Source organism: Copadichromis virginalis, linkage group LG23 (assembly GCF_057382275.1).
Source record: "Copadichromis virginalis isolate Kocher_CV1m ecotype Utaka linkage group LG23, C_Virginalis_male_GT1.1, whole genome shotgun sequence".
Lineage (NCBI taxonomy): Eukaryota > Metazoa > Chordata > Actinopteri > Cichliformes > Cichlidae > Copadichromis > Copadichromis virginalis.
The window spans coordinates 5,864,450-5,891,283 of record NC_140639.1 but is presented as its reverse complement, the minus strand read 5'-3'; the positions used below and the strand labels follow the sequence as shown (position 1 = coordinate 5,891,283).

The 26,834-nt window shown below is 40.2% G+C and overlaps 1 protein-coding gene across 3 annotated transcripts in view; it reads left to right on the top strand.

Moving 5' to 3' along the window:
- Window positions 1-122: 122 nt before the first annotated feature.
- gatad2ab (GATA zinc finger domain containing 2Ab) overlaps window positions 123-26,834 on the top strand; it is a 33,584-nt gene continuing 6,872 nt past the window's right edge. Inside the window, exons 1-3 of one of the 3 annotated variants that reach the window (XM_085448191.1) lie at window positions 123-343; window positions 15,734-15,792; window positions 22,855-23,163. In XM_085448191.1, coding sequence (XP_085304317.1) covers window positions 15,758-15,792; window positions 22,855-23,163 — 344 coding nt within the window. In that variant the 5' untranslated portion in view covers window positions 123-343; window positions 15,734-15,757. Of the gene's footprint in view, window positions 344-15,733; window positions 15,831-22,854; window positions 23,164-26,834 lie in introns of those variants that run through there. The other 2 variants (XM_085448193.1, XM_085448192.1) reach the window with 2 other exon arrangements.

Here is a 26,834-nt window from a genome sequence, read left to right as displayed (position 1 = left end):
TAATTATTGCTATACACCGATTTTATGTCGGTCTGATTGTTTAAAGTTCTCATTCCATAATTCTGTTGCAATTGCTTTTACTTTCACCTCTTTTGCAGTACGTCAGTGGAGTGTGTTCAAACGCATCATTTCCTTTCTCTCTGAGCTCTTAGCATTTCCGAGGTGTGTATGAACGCAGCATGACGCCGCCTGTGTGGTGGCTCATTACATTATCTGGCAGCCGGAGTGGCAGCGGACAGAGGAGAGGGGATCCCCGGGATTTTTTACACTGAAGCCAGCTAAACAGTCGCAACAGACAACTTAAAATTACGGGGGGAATTCAGCCAAGATCCTCCTAGACTCTGTAAGTTCGCGCAGCGCTATTTCATTAGTATGTAACGTAATTTAGGGTTTTTAATTTTCAATTAAAACATGACGACGACGGAAGTTTCTCTTTCGGTGTTAGCTCAGCTAACCTAAGTTAAGCTAGCTAGCGTAGCTTGATCTCAGCTAACGTGCAAGGTAATAGTATGTGTGTCGCTCAGCTACACATACACACACTTACGTACTGAGTGCACCAGCTTCGAAAGTACAAAAATATTAACCAAACTTCCCAGCAAAACTTGTACATGGATGCACTGATATTAGTAAATAATGTAAGGGAGTGTGTTTATTCACCTAGGTTGAAGCTGCAGAACGCTGAGGTAAAACTGTCATTTTCTGTATGTAATTAACGCTCGATTGTTTGTGAATAAATTTAGCGACTGTCTGCCATCAGACTAGTGGCCGGGGAGATGGCGTTAGCAGGCTAACTTAGCTCCCTTAGCTAGCCTTGTAACACTAGCTGCTCACTTGAGACGAGGTCTGTTTCATTGTCTGTCGTGTATCGCTATTTGCACAGACATCGGTGCTACAAAAATCACACTTTTGCCACAATATTCAAAGGAGCAAGGGCTGCAGGGTTGAGCTTATTTCCTCTAATTTCTGAAACTGATGATAATCACAATGGGCTGTTAGCTCGTGATAGTTAGCCGCTGGTTTAGTAGCCGGACAGATGGACAGGTTGTTGTTGGCAAGCCAAGTTAACGTTAGCATGCGATAGCTTGTTGTTGTTTGGTGGGTTAGTTGAAAATGGGCAGCTTTTCTTTTGGGCAAAGTTGAGTCACTGAAGTTTATGAACATCATAACCAGTATTGCCACCGAATAAGGTTAAACCTGCTGTGCCTTTTCAAAGGCAGATGGGCATGGCTTTATGAGCCATTGATCTAAGAACTTTGTCAGATTAGCTCAACCGTGAAAAGCCTTTTTATGGAGGCGTAATGGTGGACGGTAATGCCTCCGTCGGGTTGGTGTGTCCACGACAGCTTGGTATCAAACACCAAACCGTGGTAAACTTAAACGCCTACTTTTATTCTTTTAAACCGGAATAGGAATGTTTGTGTAAGTCAGATAAAAATCATACCACTTAATGTATGACATGAAACGTCTTACAGTCAGGTTAAGGGCACACTCTCCAGTTGCTGTACCGTTCATTTCCCGTTGAAGTCAGGCGTTTAAAGGCGTGCCTGCTATTTTAATCATTTGAGGATAATTGTGAGACGCTTCTTAATCATCAAGCCTCGCAGTCACGCTACCTGGTCTTGGTGTCGGAGACTTCTTTATGCTTAAAGGCGGCCTTATCCTCAGCAATCTGGGAACTGTGGGTCATGTTATTCCAGTGGGTAAGTTAGTTTTGTTTCACTTGACTTTGAGGTGTGTCTCCTAAGCTGCACCTTTGTTGTGCAAGTAGCCTACTTTTACTGCAAGCAAACAGTTGGCACTCTTGGCTAGTGATTTTTTATTTTTATTTTTATTTTTGCGTGGGGGGGGGGGGGGGGTCTTTTATGATGGCCAAGGCCCATGATGTAACTAGACAGGCATGACTCGAGATCCTCTCATATTCTGCCACACAGGGATTGAACCATTTTAAGATACATGTCTATTTTCCACCAACCATAAATATATTTTTGCTTTTGCCATTTTCAAGGCTCCAGGGTGCCTTGCTTGTCTTTGTCATTGTTAAGTTTATTTTGGTTAGAGTTAGCCTTGGAGTTTACTGGTGTCTGGAACTTAATCTTATTGTAGCAGTTTTTTTTTCCCACTTGTGAATCTGTGAATTGTTTAGCATGAAAGTAAAGCATCAGAATACAGTTTTTGCCCGTGGTTATTTTTTTAATGGTTCCAAATGAAGTCTTGATTTTACTTGACCATCCTTAACGTTCTATTGTGAATTTATGGTAATCACGAAAACATTAAAAGGTATTGCAGCCTTTTTAATGATGACAATAGACAGTAAGTTACAGAAATTAAAGATATTCTTAGTCCTCATCCTTAGTCTTTGTTCTAGTGACTTTAAGCAATACATCTTCTCAGGGTTGTATGTCTGAATTCTTCCCACTTTCCATATCTGACTGAGGTGTTTAAGATTAAGTCTTTAATAATAATAATAATAATAATAATAATGGGTTGGATTTATATAGCGCTTTTCAAGGCACCCAAAGCGCTTTACAATACCACTATTCATTCACTCTCACATTCATACACTGGTGGAGGCAAGCTACAGTTGTAGCCACAGCTGCCCTGGGGCAGACTGACAGCGAGGCTGCCATATCGCGCCATCGGCCCCTCTGGCCAACACCAGTAGGCAAGATGGGTAAAGTGTCTTGCCCAAGGGCACAACGACCAGGCCAGAGAGCCCAGGGATCGAACCGGCGACCTTCATTAACTGTATATAATGATGATTATATATAAAAAAACACCCAGCACGCCCCTGCGGGCGGTTTATCCTTCAAGCTCGGGTCCTCTACCAGAAGCTTGGGAGCTTGAGGGTCCTGCGCAGTATCTTAGCTGTTCCCAGGACTGCGCTCTTCTGGACAGAGATCTCCGATGTTGTTCCCAGGATGTGCTGGAGCCACTCGCCTAGCTTGGGAGTCACTGCACCTAGTGCTCCGATTACCACGGGGACCACTGTTACCTTCACCCTCCACATCCTCTCGAGCTCTTCTCTGAGCCCTTGGTATTTCTCCAGCTTCTCGTGTTCCTTCTTCCTGATATTGCTGTCATTCGGAACCGCTACATCGATCACTACGGCCGTCTTCTTCTGTTTGTCTACCACCACCATTTTGTCCGTCTGTATCTGGAAGTCCCACAGGATCTTAGCTCGGTCATTCTCCATCACCCTTGGGGGCATCTCCCATTTTGACCTCGGGACTTCCAGGTTATACTCGGCACAGATGTTCCTGTACACTATGCCGGCCACTTGGTTATGGCGTTCCATGTATGCCTTGCCTGCTAGCATCTTGCACCCTGCTGTTATGTGCTGGATTGTCTCTGGGGCATCTTTACACAGCCTGCACCTGGGGTCTTGCCTGGTGTGATAGACCCCAGCCTCTATGGATCTTGTACTTAGAGCTTGTTCTTGTGCTGCCATGATTAGTGCCTCTGTGCTGTCTTTCAGTCCAGCTTTGTCCAGCCACTGGTAGGATTTCTGGATATCAGCCACCTCCTCTATCTGCCGATGGTACATACCGTGCAGGGCCCTGTCCTTCCATGATGGTTCCTCATCTCCCTCCTCTTTCTTGGGTTTCTGCTGCCTGAGGTATTCACTGAGCACTCAGTCAGTTGGGGCCATCTTCCCAATGTATTCTTGGATGTTCGTTGTCTCATCCTGGACTGTGGTGCTGACACTCACCAGTTCCCGGCCCCCTTCCTTCCGCTTAGCGTACAGCCTCAGGGTGCTGGACTTGGGGTGAAACCCTCCATGCATGGTAAGGAGCTTTCTTGTCTTTATGTCAGTGGCTTCTATCTCCTCCTTTGGCCAGCCTATTACCCCAGCAGGGTACCTGATCACGGGCAGGGTGTAGGTGTTGATGGCCCGGATCTTGTTCTTACCGTTCAGCTGACTCCTCAGGACTTGCCTGACCCTCTGCAGGTACTTGGTGGTTGCAGCCTTTCTAGCGGCCTCTTCATGGTTCCCATTCGCCTGCGGGATCCCCAGGTACTTGTAACTGTCCTCTGTGTCTGCAATGTTGCCTTCTGGTAGTTCAATCCCCTCAGTTCTGACTACCTTCCCTCTCTTTGTTACCATTCGACTACACTTCTCCAGTCCGAACGACATTCCAATGTCATTGCTGTATAGTCTGGTAGTGTGGGTCAGTGAATCGATGTCTCGTTCACTCTTGGCATACAGCTTGATGTCATCCATGTACAGGAGGTGGCTGACAACTGCTCCGTTCCGTAGTCGGTATCCGTAGCCAGTCTTGTTAATGATCTCACTGAAGGGGTTCAGGCCTATGCAGAACAGCAGTGGGGACAGAGCATCTCCTTGGTAGATCCCGCACTTGATGGTGACTTGTGCTATGGGCTTGGAGTTGGCCTCTAGTGTTGTACGCCACATCCCCATTGAGTTCCTGATGAAGGCTCTTAGGGTCCTGTTGATCTTGTACAATTCTAAGCATTCCAGTATCCAGCTGTGGGGCATTGAGTCATAGGCCTTCTTGTAATCAATCCAGGCAGTGCACAGGTTGGTCAGTCTGGTCTTGCAGTCTCGGCTGACTGTTCGGTCTACCAGTAGCTGGTGTTTTGCGCCTCTGGTATTCTTGCCAATCCCTTTCTGTGCCCCACTCATGTATTGACCCATGTGCCTGTTCATCTTAGCCGATATGATGCCTGACAGGAGCTTCCATGTAGTACTGAGGCAGGTTATTGGTCGGTAGTTGGATGGGACCGGTTCCTCCTTGGGGATCAGGACCGTTCGACCTTCGGTTAGCCATTCCGGGTGTCTCTCGTTAACTAGCAGCTGGTTCGTTTGTGCTGCCAGACGACAACATTATTAGCGCTGTACTGTATTTTGCTTTTCTGCTGTGCTGTCTGTTTCAACATTTCCATGTTTCCTTTCATTCTGCTCCATGTGTGTGTTTAACTGTTACACAAAGATGCATTGCAGAGTGGAGGAGAGAACATGAATGCGATTTGATCAATTTGATTTCACTGGTGCTATAAATGCATAACTTTTCTCAATTCTTGAATGCCACAAAAGCAAAATAACAGATCCACACTTTAATTTGGCAGTAGATGACAGCATCCCATTCCAAAGGTGTTAGAGGTGAGGAAATTAAAGACTGAAACATGTATATCTGCATGCAGTTTAAAGTTAATAAGTTTAATCTAAATACTTTGATTTTGATGGCCCATTAATTTAGTTTCTTATTGGCTAGCACTTGTTCACTGTCTGATGCAGTCTTGTTTTTGTGGATTTTTTTTTTTTTTTTTGTTTGTTTTTCCTTTTTTTTTTTTTTTTAAACAAATGTGCTGTGTGACTTTTTCCCTCTCCTGGCATGCCTGATTAGCATGCTCTTCATGTGCTTCCTGTTTTATAAATTAAGCATTGTTTTTTGCTCTTCTGCTCAACTACACACCCAGAGTGTGGACCATTGCTGTCTCTCCCTTCACCTTGCAAGAGAACGTGAGTGCAGCTGAGGTCAGAGGCAGGTACTAGTTTGCATGTCGTAAATCTCTACGTAGTGAGAGAGGCAAAGGTGTGGCTTTACATCTGAGGTAATTCAAGGCATGAAATGTCTCAGATGAGAGCTGCTTTTTTTTTTTTTTTTTTTTTTTTAATTTATTATAAATGAAAACACAAAACAAAAAATTCTATATGAAAGAATATATGATTTGATGAACACAGATTCTTTTGTTTTTTAAATGGGCTTAGTCAATAGCTTTAGAGGATTGTTAATAGTATCTCAATCACCCAGTGTAACAGTTTATCGCAGCTGTCAGTCAGGTTTAGTTTGAGGCCAGACATTTTGAGACGGCTAACAGGAAGTGCTGGTGAGACTATCAAGTCTCAGTAGAATCAGTCGCCTATCTGCTGTCAAGCATTGTGTGAATGAAAGATCAGGAAGTATTGTTTTATGTTTTTTGTCTCAGTGATGTCATCAGAGGTAATCTACTCACAAGTGAGTTAAAGATGTCAAATAGTGAAAATTCACGTCCTGTGGTGTAGGAGTAGTTCCCTTTGCCATCTTGCTTTCAATTCTTGACAGTCTTGCATCCTTTGCTTGCTTGCCACAATAAGATTAATTTTGCATTGTTTTTCTAAAGTGTTTTTTTTTTTTCTCCATAAATCTGAATATTTTTAAGCTCTTCTAAGAAATTGTCTTTCTGGTAGTTGTGCTAGATGTTGGAGAACAGGCATCAACATATCAGCCAGGGGTTCCCACCCAAAGGCCTTAAGGAATTCTTTGGCCTCTGTAGAGGAATCCTGCACTGTTTGAACTGAACGATTTCTTGTTTACCGCGTTGGACTCCATCATGCATATGTTCTTGCAATGAGATCACTCAAACAGTTTAAAGTACAGTTTGTTGACTGATAAGTTTGGCACTGTTTAATGAAACTAACCCATTTGACTTTTTAATTCCACTTTAAACTTTATACTACACGATTAAGAAAGAACCTTGAGATGAGTGAGAAACTAAAATGTAACATTTCAGTTTCCATAATAGGGTTTGATATGTATTGTGGCTTTCAGTATATTCCTATCTCTACTTAACATCTCTAAAAATAACTATTTACTGCATGGCCATGTGGTATTGAGTGAGAGCGTCCAGTTTTGCTCCTCTTCAGTGTTGCTGTGTGCTTCAACCACATTTCCTTATTTTGAATTCATGCAACACTTACAGTAATATGCGTTTAATGGGGGGGGGTTTCCCAGACACTGGATGCTGCCTACATGTAGCACATGCATGCTGTCTGACTGGCCACATCCACAACTAAACACCCTAAGTTAATTTAAGGTTAGGTAATACTTATTTTTTTCTTCTGCAACCAATCATATTCTCAAGACTTTAAGATGGATTTGGTATTTTTACTTAGAGTATCTAGTAACATTTCAACATTGCTAATGGAAATAATACTTCTCTTTGATTGCCTACATGAACACTGTTGCCTAAAACGGGTACCGCTTCCATTATAAGGAAGGCAGTTTATGAAATACACTTTCTTTTTCTTCTCAGGCTGGCTCTTACAGCTGGTTCTATTATGGGGACAGGGTTAAAGTGACAGTTCTCAAACTCTCAGTGCATCAAGCAGACCAGCCGGCAACTTGGATACATGTTGTATCAAGGCATGAGTCCAAGAGGGGACAAACGGTTCTGGCTGCCTTCCTGCCACATGGCTGAATTGTGAATTCTATGTACATGTCATTTCATTAGTGCACTATCTGCCTGGCATAAAAGTAATCAAAACAAAGGTTAATAACATTGGCTGTGGAAGTTTGAACAGCGTGGCCACTTACCCAAATTATGATTTGCAGAGTCAGGTTTCTCTAGTAGATATGGATCAGGTTTGTAAAGTCCCATCTGTGGATAGGGTTTGTAAAGGGAACAGGATGAAGAACCAGATGGAATTTACAGTGTAACACCAGGTAAATGATTGTAAAAGTGGTTCTCAAATGTTTGAATTTGTGTCAGAGTACTGTGTGATGGTCCACACATTGTCTTGTCCCGCATCACATTACATAAAAATTAAGTTATCTTCCCAGAAGCTCAGTGTCATTCCTACTTCATTCTTTTACATCCTTATCACACTCTTTGAACATTCAGGCTGCATAAAATTGATGTGACGCAACAGAAACATATGCTACTAACATCGGTTAAATGTCATGTTATTTGCAGATAATCCTATATCAGTCCATAAAGGCCAGTATAGGTATGTGTTTTGGGAGAAATATTCCTGGATCCCTACCTAATGCTGCCAGCTAACATCAGAAGGCTTTCTTTTTTCTTTTTTTTTTCTTTCTTTTTTTTTTTTTAAACCATGTGCTTAAACATACTGTCAAGTCATACTTTGCTCCTAGCACCTCTGAAAGTGCTTCACTCAGCTAATAAGGCAGGCAAGACATGAGAGATGCATGAAAGAAGATCTTAACCAAAAAGTGTCTATTCCAACTATGTATACTGCTTTGGACATGCTTACTGGTCAATGAATGAAAGGGAAAAATAATCAACTTAGTCTACTAATCTAAAAGTGAGAAGACATTGTCAAAATTGAACACAGTCAAACAGGAGATTAACCCTTGTACCCTGCAAGTCGTATCTGTGTATTCAAAAACCATTTGAAACTGTTAATCACATGCTTTAACATCTTTGTCACGCTTTTTTTGTGTCACATAAAGGAGTGGCACCAGAGTGAAATTTTAGTATGGAGGTCTTTCACAGAAGTCAGGTGTTTGATACTTCGGGATAACACTTTTGGTGGAGTATGGCTTAAAATGGCACACTTTAGTTATGAGTATTTGTATGTAGGTTAAAAATAAATGATTATATAAAGGGTAATGATAGGTTTACCTTATGTTTAAAAGGGCAGTTACCCATATTACTTGCACTTATGTGAGCTGTTTTAAATGCAAAATGTATGCAGTATATCCTAACTGCAACATGATATTGCACAGCTACATGTGAAAGCCCACGCCTCCTGTCATTTAGTACTTTAATGATATTCCTCCCACCTGTAAACAGACTTGTCATAGCACAAGTAAAGAAGAATCTGACCAAATATGTGGGGCCAACTAAAGAGTGACGAGATACTGGGTGTGGTTTAAAAAGTCAAACAGACATGCTTAACGCCACACCTATTGTGGATTCTGGGTGTGTTGATGCTGTAATTTTGAAAGGGTCAACTCGGGAAAGATTTTGAATTTGAATCCCTCTTCCACACACTGTAAGCAGGGTCAAAGACGTATGCTAACCGAATGATATCGGTGGGGGGGCAAAAACATATTTTGCAGAATGACAACTAGTTAGTGACCATTACAGAGCTACACATAAACTGACTGAATGTCTTGAAAGCTGTTTTCAAAAATGCTCTGTAATTCTGAACATTTCCTGATTACCAAAGAAGTGCATAGGTGAACACAAATGTCTTATGCAGCCGGACTGGACATTGTACGAGATGGCAAATTAAAGACAGTTTAAAGTCCAACTACACCAATTCATGGTGATGTGAGAATAATCACATCACCATAATAATGGGCTGGTTGAATTCACAACTAGCAAGTGGTCACCCTTTGCCCTTGCACCACCCTCATCTATTTCCAGTATTGAGGACTAGTGTAAAGTGGACAATCTGTTGTTGTGTGCTACTTTGAGACTTCATTGTCATGGAGTGATTCTTCGAAACGAAATTGGGAGTTCATGTGTGAATGTGGTTTATATCCTTTTTTTTTTTCTTCTTCAATTAAAACTTCACCATCAATTAGATGCTGGATGATGTAGGGCTGTTTGATATAAGGAGGGTCCTGCGCAGTATCTTAGCTGTTCCCAGTGCTGCGCTCTTCTGGACAGAGATCTCCGATGTTATTCCCGGGGATCTGCTGGAGCCACTCGCCTAGCTCGGTGGGGGGGCAACTGGAACAAGAAGGCATCGGTGGGCAAGAGACGAAAACAGGGCGTTGTTGGAATGACAATATAGAAACGTCTATCGTTTCATTTTACGCTATCGTTTGTTTCGTGGTGTCGTAAAATAAACTGTTTATGGCAATATTTTTCTCATTGTTTTGATGGTCTTTCTCTTATATCTAATAAGAGAAACCACACTACAGGCGGACAAGCGCCTGTTTTTATGTGTTGTCGTTTGCAACAACGATGGTAAAACCATCGCGTGTCCGCTTGTTTATTTCCTACATAAACCTTTCACAAATAAGCTCAAGATCCTGTTGAGACTTTTCAAAATAAACGGAGTCACGTGAAAGAGTATGCAGAGTATTTACGGATGAGAAGCAAAAAAGGCCTGTCAGGTGCTTAAAAAATAAACCTTAGACTCAAACATTAGAACAGGCTTTTCCCTGCAGCACGCTGTGTAATAAATACTCACAAAGAAAACAGCGGCTGTTACAACTTATGTCTAAAAATGTATCGTTTCATGCATCGGTTAAAACACTTGACTCCAGGTACACTACGGCCAGCTGGAAACGTCGAGCTGCCCAAGATTCACAGAATTTACAGAAAATGTTAAATTTTTGTGATTTATATCGTTATCGGGACGATAATGTCTTATATCGGGATATGAGATTTTGGTCATATCGCACAGCCCTAGGGTGATGGTTGTTCTTCCAAAGGTAGAAAATCCTTGTTGTACTGGTTTAGTTTTAGATTTCTGTGTACTAAACAAGTTACTCTGGAATATCAGGAAAAAGAGACAGGATATGGGTGCCATATTCTTGTTTTTGAACTTCTCCTTTTATTTATATCATTCAATCAACAAGGCTAACAAGTTCTGGCATATCAGCTATCATATCCATTCATATAGCATTTTCATTTCCATTAATTACTCTTTCATTCCAAAGACTAATAAACAATAGTTTTCCTCCATGCATGACATATGAATGAGAAGGTTAGTGTGGTGATTGTGTTTTGTGTAAGACTTCAGTTTTTCTTTTTCGATGCTGCTCTAGTCATTCACATAACCAAATCTGTAACTGCCGTGCACTATGCCTGTGCAAATCTTTGCTTCAGATGAGTTTTCTTTCATGTCTGAAGTGCAGCCTGAATGTGCCTACTGACATTTTGATTTCTCAGCTATACTTCAAAATGTTTTATTTTCTGTGGTTTCCTGTTGTTTGAACCCCACCTAATCAAGATCTTATGAAACCTGATGATTTGCTTTTCTAACTCAGAAGTATAGCTACTCAAAAACCCAAATGTAATTTACCTGGTTGTTCTTCAACATTGTGCACAGATGTTGCACTCACGTTGTGGATTTTGGGACACTGTATTTTTTATTTATTTTTTTGAGCACCCTTTAAGCTCTTTCCCCCCTGTACTCTGGGCACTTCCTGCTACCATTCATTTCTGAGAAATGTAATCTGATAGCAGTCTGCGTGTGTCCTGGCCCTCCTTCTGTATGTGGGTATGTGCTTCTGGTTTTACAGGATTATGGAGTAACCATTTGGAAGCAATTTGGCTGAAATTGGAGATTATCCCTGTCTAGGAGTTTTGAAAACATTTAGTGATTCCTTTTTATTATAGAAAGTAAACATTAATGGTTGAAAATGTATCCAGTAATTTTGTGATTAGGAGTTTGAGAAGACTGCTTAAGCATTAACTGAGATGTTAGTGTTTCTTAGACTTTCATGATTTCGACGTTGTTGTTGCTTGAGGCTCTGTTAATTTTCTGTTAATTGTGTGAAATGATTGCTCTTTATTTATTTTTATTTAATTGCACATTCTGTCTGTGTTTTCTTATCAAAATCCAGATGAGATGTGGGCAGTGAGAATATGTGCACTTCTTATTTCTTAGCGGTCTTGATGAGAATACATGAAAAAGTGTGTCTTCCTCATACAAACAGCCATTCTGTGTCTGTGTGTGAGAGAGATCATGTACAGAAGTCTGTTTTCCTTTACCTGGACTTACCGTTGTTGTCCTTGTCGTCATGTTGCTGAGGGAGAATCCAGGTGGAGACACACAGGGCTCTGTGTGGCTCTGGTTCTCACTTGCACACACACACGCGCGCACACACACACACACACACACACTCTCACTCAGAAGCAGTCTGGCAGATTCAGGGTTAAAGGCTTCCATTTTGTTAGGTAACACCCTAATGGTCTGATCTGTCAGTGGCGTTAAAATGGCAGGGGCTTAACCCTTGGCGTGCAGGACACAACCAGTAGGGGCATACACACACTTACGGGCTGGCGAGCCTATAACAGAAGAACTGAGGAGAGTGTGTGTGTGAGTGAGAAAGGGAAGGGTAGAGGGAAGGACGAAGAGTGTACGTGTGTGTGAGAGAGAGAGAGAGAGAGAGAGAAGACAAGGAAGAGTATTTTTCACTTGGGTACAGTGAGATTATGGCTCAGCTAACCACACGCGGTCTGCACCCTTCTCCCTCCCCCAACCATGGCACCACCTCAGCTGGGTCCCTGCCCCCACTCCTAGCCTGGTGCACAGATTAGCATAGGTAGCCTCATCTGTTGTTGTTGTTGTTATTATTCCAAAGATTATATAGATCCTAAAGGAAAAGGGAGGTGCCATTTTTGAAAATATGTTTACTTCGTTAATTTTTTTTTTTTAAATAAAGTTTTTATGATGGCATTTAGTGAGTAATTGCTTTAATTTAAGATCATCACTTGGTCATATCTCACAGTATGGTAACTGGCAGTTTAAGTTTAATATTACAAAGGCCAGGGCTCATTAGCTACATATGAAACAGTTACTGATTGGCTTTTATTGCACAGTAATAATCTATAGTCGTATTGCTTTTATTGGAGAGTATAATTGTTGTTTCCCCTTGTACTGAACCCTAAGGACACAATTGAAAAGCCCCAGTTTTTTTTTAAATGGCTGTTAATGTGTTGCTTGGCTGAGTCCATTCCCAGTGGGAGAGATCATTACAGTGCTGGAGATGAGAGGCTAGCATGCTACCTGAGGGCATGAGTCTTTGCCATTGATCTGTCCCTGTGAACTGCTGGGCACAATAGAAGCTCCGACTGAGAATAAAACGTGATGTGTCAGTCCAGGTCACAAGATTTCCATTGCTTTTACGCAACTGTATTTTATCCCTCCGCACTACATGCCCAGATAGCAGGTTTGTTAGCCTACACGGCACTTGTGCAGAATTGTGCATGTATTAAATGTATTTATTTACTCAAGCCCTTTTGGTGGCATTTGAGAAGCAAACGCTTTGGCACAAAGATTTTAATTTGTTTTATAATTCAAATTGTGTGAGAATCAGAGATATCCGGTCTCACTCACTTGCGTTGTTTTTGTTTCAGTCCAAAATCTACTTTGCCCTCAGGCCTTATTATTCTGGGGGAAATGAGAGAGACATGCATCCACTCATCCTCTACAGTCTCCTGAGAAAAACAGACACAGATAACTAATCACTAGCTGGTGCTCATCTAACCTCTTCCTCATCTTCTTGTCATTTTGGGTTTTTTTGTTGGTTGTGCCCTTTTAATATAAAAGAGATGAATCCTCATGATGTTGTTTACACCAGCATGAATGCATTAATTGTAAAGTGCTGGGTCAATATCCATATTAAATGAGTAGTTAAGTAATTGTCCATTGTATTTAGCCTGTAATTTCTTAAAAATGTGTTGTTGGTTTTGTTTTTTTTTGGGGGGGGGGGGGGGGGGGGTTGTTTTGTTTTTTTAGATCTTAATGTTTGAAATATGAAATGGACCCCCTGTGGTCTAGCCATGCCCACATATGTGTTACTTTGTAGTAGAGCAGGGCGATATGGCCAAAGATATTTATCACGATATATATTTGAAAATTTGCGATAACGATATAACCGACGATATAATTGATGCGAGACAAAATACAACTCCACAACATTACTAGCGCAAAAAGACAACCTTCCATTTATTTTCACTTAAACAAGAAGCTGGTTTTTATGTACATTAAAGCTTTATAAAAATGTAACAGTGCAAATGCAAATTCCTTGCTGAAAGTTTAACCAAAAGGCATTTCCAGTAGAAATGGGCTGACATATCCTGAGCATAACCATATATAATATCCACTGAAGTTAAAAATAGGTGCTTTGCAACATTAAACTGCAGTGTGCAGTATGCATTTTTCGGACCGTAAGGTGCACGGGATTATAAGGCACATTAAGCGAAACAAAGCAGTCAGATAAATCAAACTTTATTAAACTCATTCTTCTTGCTTCCTCCACTTCTGTACCATTGATTCATTAATGTTGAATTCTCTGGCAGCGGCTCTATTCCCATGTTGTTGCAGTATATTAATGACTAACCTCGTATTGTGGATGGATTATCTCAGTTGTTCTCCTGACTGAAGTTTGGTCCGTTTACAGCATCCTGCCATGCGATTGCATTTGTCTCTAACCATGAAGAACCTTCACGTTAACTTTTATAAGTGGAAAAGTGTTAGTGTTCGTCCTCCAGCTTCACTGTTTATGTTATGCTAACATAGCTGTGTCGCTAGCGATCACGTAGCACATCATTATATACTAGCTAGCCCAACTTCAGTAACCCTACAAACGTCACTGCTGTTTAGTTTCCTGTCTTCATTTATGTTGGAAGTGATAGCAGAGCTGTACGTTTGATTTTTTTCAGAAATCTCTCAGTCAGAACATGCAATATCATGCTTAGGTAACTAGCGAAACTAGCGAGCTAACTTCCGCTAGCTTCCTGCTAACTTCTAACTCCGTTAAATGTAATAACTTTTGTTTTCATGGATGCCTGGAAGTTAAACTTTATAGTTACACCTGGTAAAGCAGCAATGCTGATCGTTTTATTAAAGATGAAAGAATTTAGACAGTTTTTAACTCTAAGTGACGCTGCAGTGTTGTTTGACCTGAAGCATACGGAGTTTAGGACCCAGATTACTCCCAGATTTAAGAGCATCTTAGTCCGACAAATATGACAATAACAACGGCCGCTTGCATGTTCTGCAAAAAAAATGTGCTTTGTCGTGTATCTGACGGACAAACACCAAACCAGTTCCACATCACGGAAGTTGCACCATTTTTACAAACCAATTCTGGTTCATCTGTTTCACTCAACAATCGGCCATGTGCGTTTGAAAACAAAGGCACTGCGCATGCGCGTTTTACTCCCATTCTATCGCGATATTTCATTTTCCTATCGTTGCCTAACATTATACCGGTATTACCGTGAACGGTATAATATGGCCCAGCCCTACTTTGTAGTTGGCAGTTAGGTCTAACTGGCAACCAACCATGGTGAATGTCTGAATATCAAGACTTGTAGGCTACAAGTAAATGGGTGTTGTACATCCTTTATTTATGGTCTGTGGCTAAGACATGTGGATAGTGCATTCTTAACAAAGTGCACTGTTTTTAATCTTGTTGGGTGAATGTGTTCTTCTTTGGCAGCAAATATTTTACTAACCTAAGAGCATAATTGGTTGCCATTTAAAATTTCTGCAATCGGAGCTCAGACGAAGACTTTGCAATACCGTTTTGGCAGATAATACTGGTTTAAAGTTTTATGTCATATATAGGTGTCATATGACAATATCAGTAATAGAATGCACAAGAATGAAACAAGTCCAGGTATGTCCGAGAGTGAGAGCCCCTTCTTACATTCTGAATATGATTTAATGAAATCATAATAATTTGTTTCTAAAAATGCTTTGCTAAATATGCAAAATAATTTCTGCTAAAAGTGGGAATGACAAACTATATATAGTAACAGTGGTCGGCATACTTGCAGCATTTTGATCAATCATTTTGGACATGGATGCAGAACTGTGTGAATGTGAGAGTGAATGAATAGTGGTATTGTAAAGCGCTTTGAGGGGTCCCGAAAAGCGCTATATAAATGCAAATTATTATTATTATTATTATTAACTGATAGTCTTGGTTATGCAGTCCCAGGTAATGGGACTTGTGGTACTGGTTTCCTTCAGCCATCTCCCAATGGTTTTGCTGACTGGCAAGTCAGACCTGTTTGTAGGACTGTATTGTTAGTTTCAGTTGATTTTACGTAAGTGATACATGGAGCTGTGGGAACATGAAATGTGCACTAAGTGCTAATGGTTAATTGATCAAAGATTTTTTTTTTTTTTTGGGGGGGCAGTTAATTGCAATTGCTCATTCCACACACTAATATCCAGCATAATCCGACTCTTCAGATAGTCTGTCATATTGTGTTATAAGTGAAGCTCTTGGATGCATCTTATTACAATCCTAATTTGATTTATTAGTGTTTATTTTCTGCCTTTCAGCCCTTTTGACTGTCACTGGTATAGATGGACTTTTTCCAGGCCTCGGTGGTAGTGAAGAGGTGATGCAGCTCAGATCCTACCTGCTCAGTAACACCTGGTATTTGCTTGATGCTCCTCTGAATCATATGCTATAGAAATGGTTGTGGATAGTGCAGGTGAAGTGTGTTGCTTAAGACTAAGCATGAATAATGGGGTTTGATACAACAGTGAATATAAATTACTACCAGTTAGCCTCAAGTGTATACACATCACATGTGCATGTAGAACCATTGTTTTTGCCCCCCCCCCCGTGTTACTTAGCAGCAGTACATCATTACATTAAGTATTCGATTCATGATGCTGTCCATGTCTTCTGGGACAAAGGTAGCCATGTGTCTCTAGTTGGGGAAACAAGGAGACACATCCATCTTAGTGATGTTGAGATGTGACTGCACTGTCCCAAAGGAATATAGTCATTTTCTATGTTACATGGTTCACCACCACTGTTAAAGTGCGAGCAAGGTGCGACTACCATTTTCACATCCTTACTGCTTAAACTGTGATTTCTGAAGCAGTGTGTGTGGTATGTATACACCCACACGCAAGCTGTCATCTCTGGCAGATAAATGGCCTTTGTGTCCTGTGGTGGTACGGCAGGGCACATCTGTCTTTGCTGCGTACCAGAGGAGAGTGCAGACGTATGCAAACAAACCTGAATTTTTAACTGCACTGTATGTATTTTTATTTTGTTTTTAATATTTTTTTTTGGCGTACTTTTTGCCAACATCTCAGCTCAACGTCTTGCAAAGAGTCAGGGATGCCTTTGTCTTAAAATTAAATTTGAGCCAAATTTACAGAGATGAATTGTTGGAACAAACTGCAGTCTTGGGGAAAAGTGTTTTGTAGAAATTGCTGAAAAGCAGTTTCATATTTCCACCTCACAGTGCAGTTCTTTAATGTTTGTCTACATTATAGTGTCTCTTGTGGAATTCCTCTTTGTTACTTTATTTTTCCTTTTGTCCTAACAATGTAGCATGTAGTAGGGAAAAAATATATAAAATATTATTAGTGAATTACAAGCAATGGCATGGTTAGGAAGAATATCTATGCAATATAATGTGATATTACTTAAGTAATACAGATAACAGTTCAAAAACTCACAAGAAAAAAAACAAACCCTAAACCTCCATATCTAGGGTGAGTGGCTCTGGTAGGCAGCATGCGGCATTTTGCTCCTGTAGCTTGGGTCTATTTGCCTCATTAGAGTGATGTGTCAGGTCGCAGAGATTTAACTAAAAAAAAAAAGATCAGTCATGCAAGTGAAGTTGTGTCGAAGTAATGCCCCAGATAAATAAAATAAGGCGCTACTGTGTTACAAATAATGTACATTGGGGGAATGTGATATACTGTCGTAATTATATCACAAGTATTTCAAGAAAATGTGTTTACATTTTACATTTCTGATGATATCGGGTGGGCATTGATTAGGGCTGAACGATTATGGAAAATAATCTAATTGCGATTTTTTGCCCCAATATTGCGATTGCGATGCGATTATTTTTTAAGGTCTTTGTCTTCTGTATTATTAAACAAAGACAAGCAATACATCATATAGTATGGCCAATACTATATTACATTAATTTTAAACTGTTCTTTCCTGGAAGACAGACCTCTGTTATGATGACATGAGGTGATGCATGAATTGATGACTGACATTTTTATTTAACTTCTTCAATCACAACAGTATATTTGAACATACACAATAGTTTATTTTTAGCTTACAAACATCTGAGCATAAAGTGCTGACAAGGAACCCTGGTGTAAACATTAAAATGAAAGTCAGTGCAATGTGCAGATTGCAGAAATATACATAAACAAAATCAGTGGCTTTACCACACTCAGTTTTTCGACATCTGTGAACTACTAGACAGTCAATTCAATTAAAAAATAATATTAAATAAATAAAACTAATAAATAAAAAATACACACATCTTACTGATCTCTGCAGTCAGTAACATTACACATAAAGTGCAAACATAATAGCAATTGTATAAACACACACACAAACACGCCTTTAAAATTTAAAGGCGTGAAATTGGACGGTCTAGCCTTCTGAATCAGAAGGCTAGTTCTGATTAGCGTCACCGCTGTCTCGGTGGCGTTTAATAAACTCGGCCGTCTGCTTCTTGCTATCTAAAATATAACCAGACACTGGTGTAAATTCTCGACTGTCTCATACTTCTGTTTAATAAGTTTTCTGTTTGACGTTTAGTCAGCTGTGTGAAAACCAAGGAGGAACCCACCCGGGGGATTAATAAAGTTTTATTTTATCTAATCTAATAACTTTAATCTCAGCCAAACCGATTTACTCACGAACAAACAAAACACTGAAAAAAGCCCAACAATAACATTTTTAGGTTTTCTAAGTGACTTATATATTACGTTTAACCCGAGCAGCGAAACTCCGCGGTGATCTGAAAATGATGTGCCGGGAGTTGTGCCGTTCTCGGCCGCATCAGTAACCCTCGAGCTCCCGGCTAGCTGTCGAGCTGGTGGGTAGCAGACGCCTCTGAAAACGTCGAAGCACTTTTGCAAATATGGGATATCTTGATAAACCGAGCAGATATTTGATGTTTACACAACTACTTTCTCGCCTGAAAATATGTTAAAAGTTTATTTTGTGACCCAGAAAGATTAGTATGAGTAATTTTAAAACTTAGTAGCGGCCGCCATTGTTGGAAACTGGAGTTTGGCTGGGCCGCGCTATGAATTCTGGGATATGGTAGTAATTTGGACAGCCTTCGGCGCGTCGCTGTGACGTAATCGGTCTACAAATGCGGCCTCAGGAGGATGCAGCCCATGAATTTGGACATGTCCAGAGTATAATCGCAGCCTTTGCGGTTAGAAAATTGCACTTGATCATGTCGCGATATTATCGCAAATGCGATATATCGTTCAGCCCTAGCATTGATGCTTGCAGGCACCATGAAGTGCATTTTCCATCCTTGCGCTGCTGTCATTGATAAATCACTTGTTAATTTGAAGTGTGAATCTACTGGAAGGTCCCAGCAGCAGCAGCCATTACTCGCCTCTGATCGACTGATTTTCCATTACAGTTGAGTACCACTCAATTTGCGTGGTCTTCGTTAAAGCAGCGTGGTCGCGTGTTCTTTGACGTAACTGGTATGCGACACAAATGCTACAAAGGTGGACATCGAAGCGATAATATACCCACAGCTCAGTCTGCGGCTTTTTGTCATACTCTGAGACCACAGCATTGTTTTTTGTAGCCATTTCCCTTGTTGCTGGGTTTCAAAAATGTCAGTTTTGATTTTCGTGACGCCACTGTATCAGTCAGTCGGTGGCATGGAGGACGTCACATTTTAGTACCTGCTGAGATCGCTTTGGAACCCCAGTCAAGCAGGTACTATTTTAGTACCAGGTACCATGACCCACTTGAAAACCGTGGCGAGTCGATCAGAGTAGATACTAATGGAAAAGGGGTCATAGAGTGCAATAGTAGTGACCCAAAGTAGTGTATTCCCTCTAAATTTTAAGGAAAAGCACAAAATAACTGTTGAACACTTTAGTTTAACAGTAAAGTAAAGCTCCATTATATTCTCACTTAAACTGAAAAGTATTTTCTGACTGGGATTTTGTATCTTGGATCAAGTGTTTTAGTCATTTGCGTAAATTGCTGCTTTTCCACCACATAACCATGTCGGTAATTTCCATTCACCGTTAGCTCTTCCTGTTATATGGAGTGTAGCTAGTGAGTGCTCCAGCAACGCGTGGTAGAGTTGTTTGTTTACATTTGGGTTGAACATTGCCAGCTGCCAACATCTCCTCTTTTCTAGCCCATTTGTATTTGATGGCAAAACAAATTTGCTGTTTTCACCTTTAGCAGGAGCAGTTTTCTTGCGTATTTCGCAAAGGTTGTTGAAGTCGTCCTTTACTGAAGTTGTTAATTGTTTTAGGAGGCTGACACTCAGCCATTGCTCTTGTGGCTCCCTTAGACATGCCCAGGCTTGTCTTGTCATTGTGTGCGCTAGGGAGTGGAGGAAAATATTTAGTATACACATCCAGAAATGCATACACTATATATTGTACATATATTTATTAGTTTCAGGTTGGCCATTCTTGTATTTTACTCGTTTGTGTTGTTGTGTTTGCACATCTCTGTTGCTTGTGGGGCTCGCACACAAGAATTTCACTCGCATGTGCTGTGCCAGTGTGCCTGCACATGTGATGTGACAATAAAAGTGATTTGATTTGATTTGAGTGCATGGCGAGTGCATGCTATACCAGTGATATTGCGATATGACCTTTTTTGTGTTTTTAAAATTAAAAAAAAAATAATTACACTGGCATTGTCACAGATGATATGTGGCACAGTCCTACTGTACATAGCGATTCAGTTGTAACTGTGGTTTTGTTATTAAATGGTCCAATATGGGTAGAGGACAACAACCAAATTCTTTCAGCAGATAAGACAACCATTAAATGATAAGATTCTCATTTATTGGTCAAATATCAGCTAAGCAATCAGATATTATATTATAAGTTTATAGGTTTTTCCTGTCATTGGAATATCAGTGTTTATCAACAAACATATCACAGTGCACATCTCATAAGCTGGGAACAAGTTAATATTTGAGTTTACATGGAGACACAAGACTTTGTTACAATACAAATTATGACATTTTGCTGACATGTGTGACTAACAAATAAGATGCCCTGTGGTTAAATATAAATGCACCCAGTTAACTTTTATGCTGAGTGTTAGTATAATGTATAGTAACTTAATAAACAAATGTGATTCAATAAATGTGTGAGAATTAATTTGGGGTGTGATCATCCTGTGAGTGAGCCAGCATGGTTAAAGAACCCAAAGAACTGGACAGCCTAACTGTTTATACCTTAAAAATGTAGAACTAGTATAAATAGTTCTGAACGTTAAAAGGGATTGAGTACCAGTTCTAAAATAACCACAGATCCCATTAGCCCTAGTTTGATAAGAGAGCATTTAGATCCAGACTAAACAATGGAATGTAGGTGACGTATGCTCTGATTGTGTAACATACAGTGACAGCGGATGACCATGGGTGTTCACTGGGACAAATCAAAAGATATTTAATTTTAAGTACTGCTTTTTCAGTAGTTGTTGGAATAATATCATTTTGCAATGACAGGTCAATTTTTTTCCTCCTTCTCTGTTGGCTTAAGACATTAAGGTACTAAATTTTAACTATTTAGTTTTTTTCTTCTTAACTGACACATAAGTGAACCATGTTTGCTCATTAGCTCATCATCAGCTGATGAGCCCCAAAGCATTGCGGCTCAAGCATTTTCTTCTCCTCGTCTACTGCCTTGTTTCCTGTGCAGGATGTGCTTATAGCCAACCATCTCCCTTGCTTTATTCTACTGTCTTGTCTTGAGATTAAACCTTCATCTCTTGTCAAGCATAAACGAGTTTTAGTCTGGTTTATAAATTCGAACATTTTTTGTCTTTCAAACAATCCTGGGATACAGTTAGTGGTTAGTCTAAGCGTGTCATTAGATATGCAATAGGCATTTTCATGATTTTGGTCAGTCTGTCATATTTGAAACTTTGGATACATGAGAGAAAATGTTTATAAGCACAAAGTGCTTAATGAATATGTGGCCTACATTGGTGTGGTTGGTGTCAGCGTTGCACAGTGTTGGTATTATTTTTCTGCTGTGTAATGGCTTTTTCTCAGAAACCTAAGTGGGTCTCTTATCGTCTGCTGCAACTGTACTGAATGAGATTAAGGTCAGGATCTGGGTCACTGGCAGTAGGAAAGGAGATGCCTGTATTAGATATTACTATTACATTGTTATCATTTTAAACTGTACATTTTATAGACTAAAAAATCCATTTAAAGGTGTATTCTTTTATAGCATACTTCTACAACTTATATTGACACATTTCTTGCTTATATTTCATGGTATAGGAGTGAGTGGAATAAAATGTGATTTATTGCTTAAAATCTTCAAACAAATGTAACTTGTTTAAACTTGATTGGCATCCTACCCTGACTGTTAATTTGAGTTCATGTTAGATTATTCGATTAAACTACCTCCCCCACTCTTCTCTCATTCTTTTGCTTTAAGACAAAGGGTGCTTCCAAGACCATATATGTCAGCACTGTTGACAAGTTGACACACAGACTGCTATCTAGTTTTGCCCAGCTTAGGTATCTTGAGATCTTGACCAGTAGTTTACTTTGAGATGCATACTACCATTTCTTTGTCTCAAATTCCAAAATCAGGTTTGAATTAGCACATTTGAACAATCAGCCCCCACTTGATAGAGTGCTCAAGTGCATCTTATTCACTGGTCTCTGGGAATAGAGATTAAAACAGGAATAAAATATTACTTTGTTTTGTGGATTATTAGGAAAATTATGAAGGTGGCCCACAAGAAGGCTTGAGTCAAAAATGTATGTAGTAGGATTAAGCAGCCTTGCTGATACAGTGTGTTATGTGCTATTGGCAAATCATACAAAATATTTACTTTAGAATAGTGTGGGGAAACCAGTTTCTCTAATTCTCGTAGTAATGCTGAACTATAGAAAATACCCTAGAATAGAGGTTGGAGTGCTCGAGTCGAAGGCAACTGAACTTTTAGGTTTTTGAAGACATTTTGCCTTTTTATTTTATTTATTTATTTATTTTAAAAGCTTTCCTCACAGCTGCCCTCAACTGAAGCACTTTAAACTACTATGACTTAGATGACTGAGAACCTCCACAGATGACGTTTAGTCGTTCTCAAACATTTTCTTGCATGAGGGAAAAAAAACATCCAGGCCGCATTCAGCATTGGGGCAAGATCATGTTGGATTTAAGTCAACTGTGCACAGTAGCATTGGCAAATTTGTTTGTTTCAATGGCGAAATAATTTTGTTTAAAAACCCACAATTATTCAGCTTAGATTTGCTTAATATTCCTCACCAGTCTGCTGGGGCTTGCCCCCAAATCTGTGAACCTTAGCCTTACAGTAAGAGTGCACCTTAATCTGTTTGATGACAACATTTTTTTTCCACAACCAAATCTTTTTTTTTCCCTTAAATATAGTTAACTTTATTTTGTAACATTTTCCTTTATGTCTTTCTCTCCAGGGTGAGAGCAGCCATGTCAGAGGACGCAGTGCGTCAAACACGCAGCCAGAAGCGGGCTCTAGAGAGGGACCATGCAGCTCTTGCTGGGTCCCTGGGGGACATGGACAGTAAACGTGTTAAACTGGAGAAGAGCAATGCAGCTGGGACCCCTCTGGCCCTTGTGGGATCTGGAACCGAGAGTGTCAAGCTCAAGAGTGAGCAGGCTGCTAAGGTAGCAGCTAGCATCCTGAAGGCTGGTGAAGTGAAAGCGACCATTAAGGTGGAGGTGCAAACTGGAGATGAGCCTGTTGACATGAGCACATCCAAAAGGTGAGAAAAGTAAAAAGCTCAGAAAAGAAGTAATATTAACAGTGCTAATGTAGGGGCTCAGAGTTTGTTGGCTACAGGGAATGTACTCCTGTTTAGTTCACATTGTGCTGTTGCAGACATTAAGTTTGTGATTTAAAAAGTGAAGTATTTAAAATGGAGCAATACAGATGTTTAGCTTCAATTTAACTCATAACAGGTGTGATTTATATTCGTCTTTCTAAACTGAAAATGAACTAATCTGTAATGACAGTTAAATTTTAATGTTTTTTAACTTTATTACGTTAATGCTGAACATTTTAGTCAGCGCAAAACTGATTTGACTCAATGATTATCGCCCACTGGTATCGGTAAGTGTTTATGACTTGCGTGTACACTGGGTCTTGAGTTTTGCATAGTCAGCCAGCTGTCTCCAAAGAAAACAATTTTCACGTATTTGCACTTTCATAAAATAGACCCTAATCATCAAAATGCAAAATTCTTCTGTTTCCATTTGATTATGTTTAACTATTACTCAATCATCAAATGGGTTAAAAGGACAGTTGAGTTGGAGTACTCATCCACATTTTTTGTGTGCAAGATTGTTTGAAAACTTCTCAAGAGTTATTTATGTATTGTAGGCCCTGAAGTTCATGCCTTCATGCACAACGCAAGGTTTTGTGCTGAGACGTGTCGATTGGAGTTTCTCGTTTCTTTGCACCAGCAAGTGGTCTGACAGGAGTCATACAGGAAGTCGCTGTGTGGTTGTCGGCAGCCTGCCCCCATTTTGAAAACTTTGAGGCTCCTGAGGCCTGGGCTCCATTTTCTCCCACAGCAGCACCTGAACTCTGCCTCACACTTCACACAAAATGAAGGCTATGTGTCACAAACTGGTTCTAACTGGCCGTTGCCATGGTTTCCACGTTGGAAGGAGCAGTTGGAGGAAGGAGGGGCCAGGAGGGGTAGTGGGTGTGTCACATGACTACTCAGAGAAGTGCCTGATGTCATGTGATGCGTGTTTGGTAGAGCGATAAATACACACACTGATCTGATGGCAGTTAAAGTGGAACAGGGTTGTGATTATGCTGAAAGTTTGTTGGCTCTGTCTGTGGTGCATCATAACGACACACAGGCGTCACCTTTGGCCCCCGTTTAACTCTCAGCATGCGTTTGTGTGCATACTCGCCGCATAATGATGATTTTATTGTTGTACTATATAGAGGACTTGGTGTGTCTTGGCAAGCTTTGTAAAACTATTACTGAAATGGAATGCAAACCACATCTTTCTTCGCCAGAGAAAAATATAGTAACTGAACTGAGCTGGACATCTTGGAAGTGTGCACGTATTCAGTTGGAAGAAAAAATAAGTTATGAACCCTTTGAAATGACCAGGATTTCTGAATCGATTACTCATAAAATATGGTCTGATCCTCATCTACGTCACAACTATTGAGAAACAAAACTTGACTAGAGTTTGAAAAAAATAATCTTTATTGAAAACACTGAGTCATCACTCACAGTGCAGGCTGGAAAAATCAAGGGCGCTCTTAAATTTAGTGAGCTTCTGATAGGGCTGCTCGATTAATCGAATTTTAATCACAACTACGATCTGGGCTTTCAATGATCATTAAAAATGACTGAGCCGATTATTAGCCCCTCCCTCGTGCTTTACTCTCGCGCTGCTCCGTGTGGCAAATCGAGCGCACCTTTCTGCATTTCGAACACGTGTCACAACAATTAAGAGCAGCGGTCCCCAACCTTTTTTGCGCCACGGACCGGTTTATGCCCGACAATATTTTCATGGACCGGCCTTTAAGGTGTTGCGGATAAATACAACAAAATAAAACTAGTACCGGTACCGAAAAAGATTTATTCATAACACACGTGAAAAGACCAAGGAAAACCGAGTAAATGATAACAAAATAACACTGAAAACCGATAAAAACCCTGAAAACTATACATTTCACACCTGAGCCTCAACTCTCGCGGCCCGGTACCAAACGACTCACCCGGGGGTTGGGGACCGCTGATTAAGAGGACCCGAGGGAAGCTCGGAAAGCTAAGCAGAAGTTATTTGGAGAGGAGAGTGACTGCCATTGGTTGAAAAGAGAGGTAAAAAAAACTTCAGTGGTGTGGAAACATAATGGGTTCGCGGAGTCAGACATGGATCAAGTAGACATGGTGTGTAAACTTTGCTACAGTGTTGTAGCTGCACCACAGAGCAACACTGCAAAGTTCACTAAACATAGATGTTTACATTTTTCATTTATTTTTTATATTGCAAACATTTGCACTGTTATCAGTATTTGCACACTATTTTATATTCTTTTTTGACAATCTTTAAAGTCATTATTCAATACATTGTTATTGTTAAATAAATATCGTCAAATAATCGAGATCTGCAGACTCATTCACATGATACACTATAATGAACTGGCTACACATGCGTTTTTCAAGCTCCTTCAGCACCACTTGTTCAGGGCATCTGTCAGCTGACCACATCCACAACCTAGTGTAGTCTTTAGGTCGGTGTTGGAACTCTTAACTTGGACAGTTCAAAAACACTGGTTTTCTTATCATGACCATCATCCAGCTCCTTTCTTAAGCTTCACATCATTAAATGCTCCCCTGAAATATGCTAAACTTTCTTGATTCAGTTGAATTCATTGTTCCCTAAAGAACTGAAGGGCATCCAGGCCCAGAAGTAGCAGTTCAGCCTCAACCTTTGATCCTTTCACATTTTTAATAGTCAAAACAAGTTACTGGTTTTGGTGTGCCATGCCCTTGTTGATCCAGTCACATCATTGCCTTTTGAAGTTAACTTGAGACTTATAACAATGTAGTATTTTTGGAGAGCATAGACTTCCTTTGCGCCGTCCTTCCATTAACACCATTCTCAGTGTTTTACTTAGCAAGGACATGTGAAGCCAAATTTTAGCAGCTCATAGAGACTTCTGTTTTGGGCGGAAGCTTGGGTTTTGTGTTTTTTGTTTTTGTTTTTTTTTTTTGTTTTGTTTTTTTGTTTTGTTTGTTTTTTTCTCCCCCCCCTCCCCCCATTGATGACCATCCACATCTTTAGGGTGCTTTTATAGCATTTTTTTTTTTTTTTTTGTCATTTTCATACCATACCAACTAGTCTTGGTTGGGTTTTTGTTTTGTTTCATTTTTTAGTATTTTTTTAATACAGAAGCAGGCTTCGACAGTAACCAGAATTTTTATAACTTTACTTTATAGCCTTATAGCTTTTGCAGACCTTTCGACCAAGTTTTTGCTTGGTGTGTTCAACTTTGCAGTTTCACAAGTTTGTCCCTAAAGCAGGCATCGGCAGCCTTTGACATCAAAAGAGACATTTTAGCATCTCCTACCAAACAATCGGAGAAAAAAAAGAGCAGCACATGTGAGTGATGGGTGGATGGCAGTAATTGGGAGAGGATAAATTAATGCATATAAATTTTCACAGTTAACTCTAATTCTAACCCATGCCTCGCAAGGGCAGGTTGTCGACCTCTGCCCTAAGGTAAGGCATTACTCAAGTAGTTTGCATGCATGTTAATGCTTCGTGTACATTATAACTATATGCCAATATTTGCGCACGTTGTTCTATTTGCTATTGTAATTAGCCATGGAATTTTGTTACCTTACGAGAGTCGTGCGTAGTCTGAAATGGCACTTGGCAGTATTGCATTGCGTTCTGA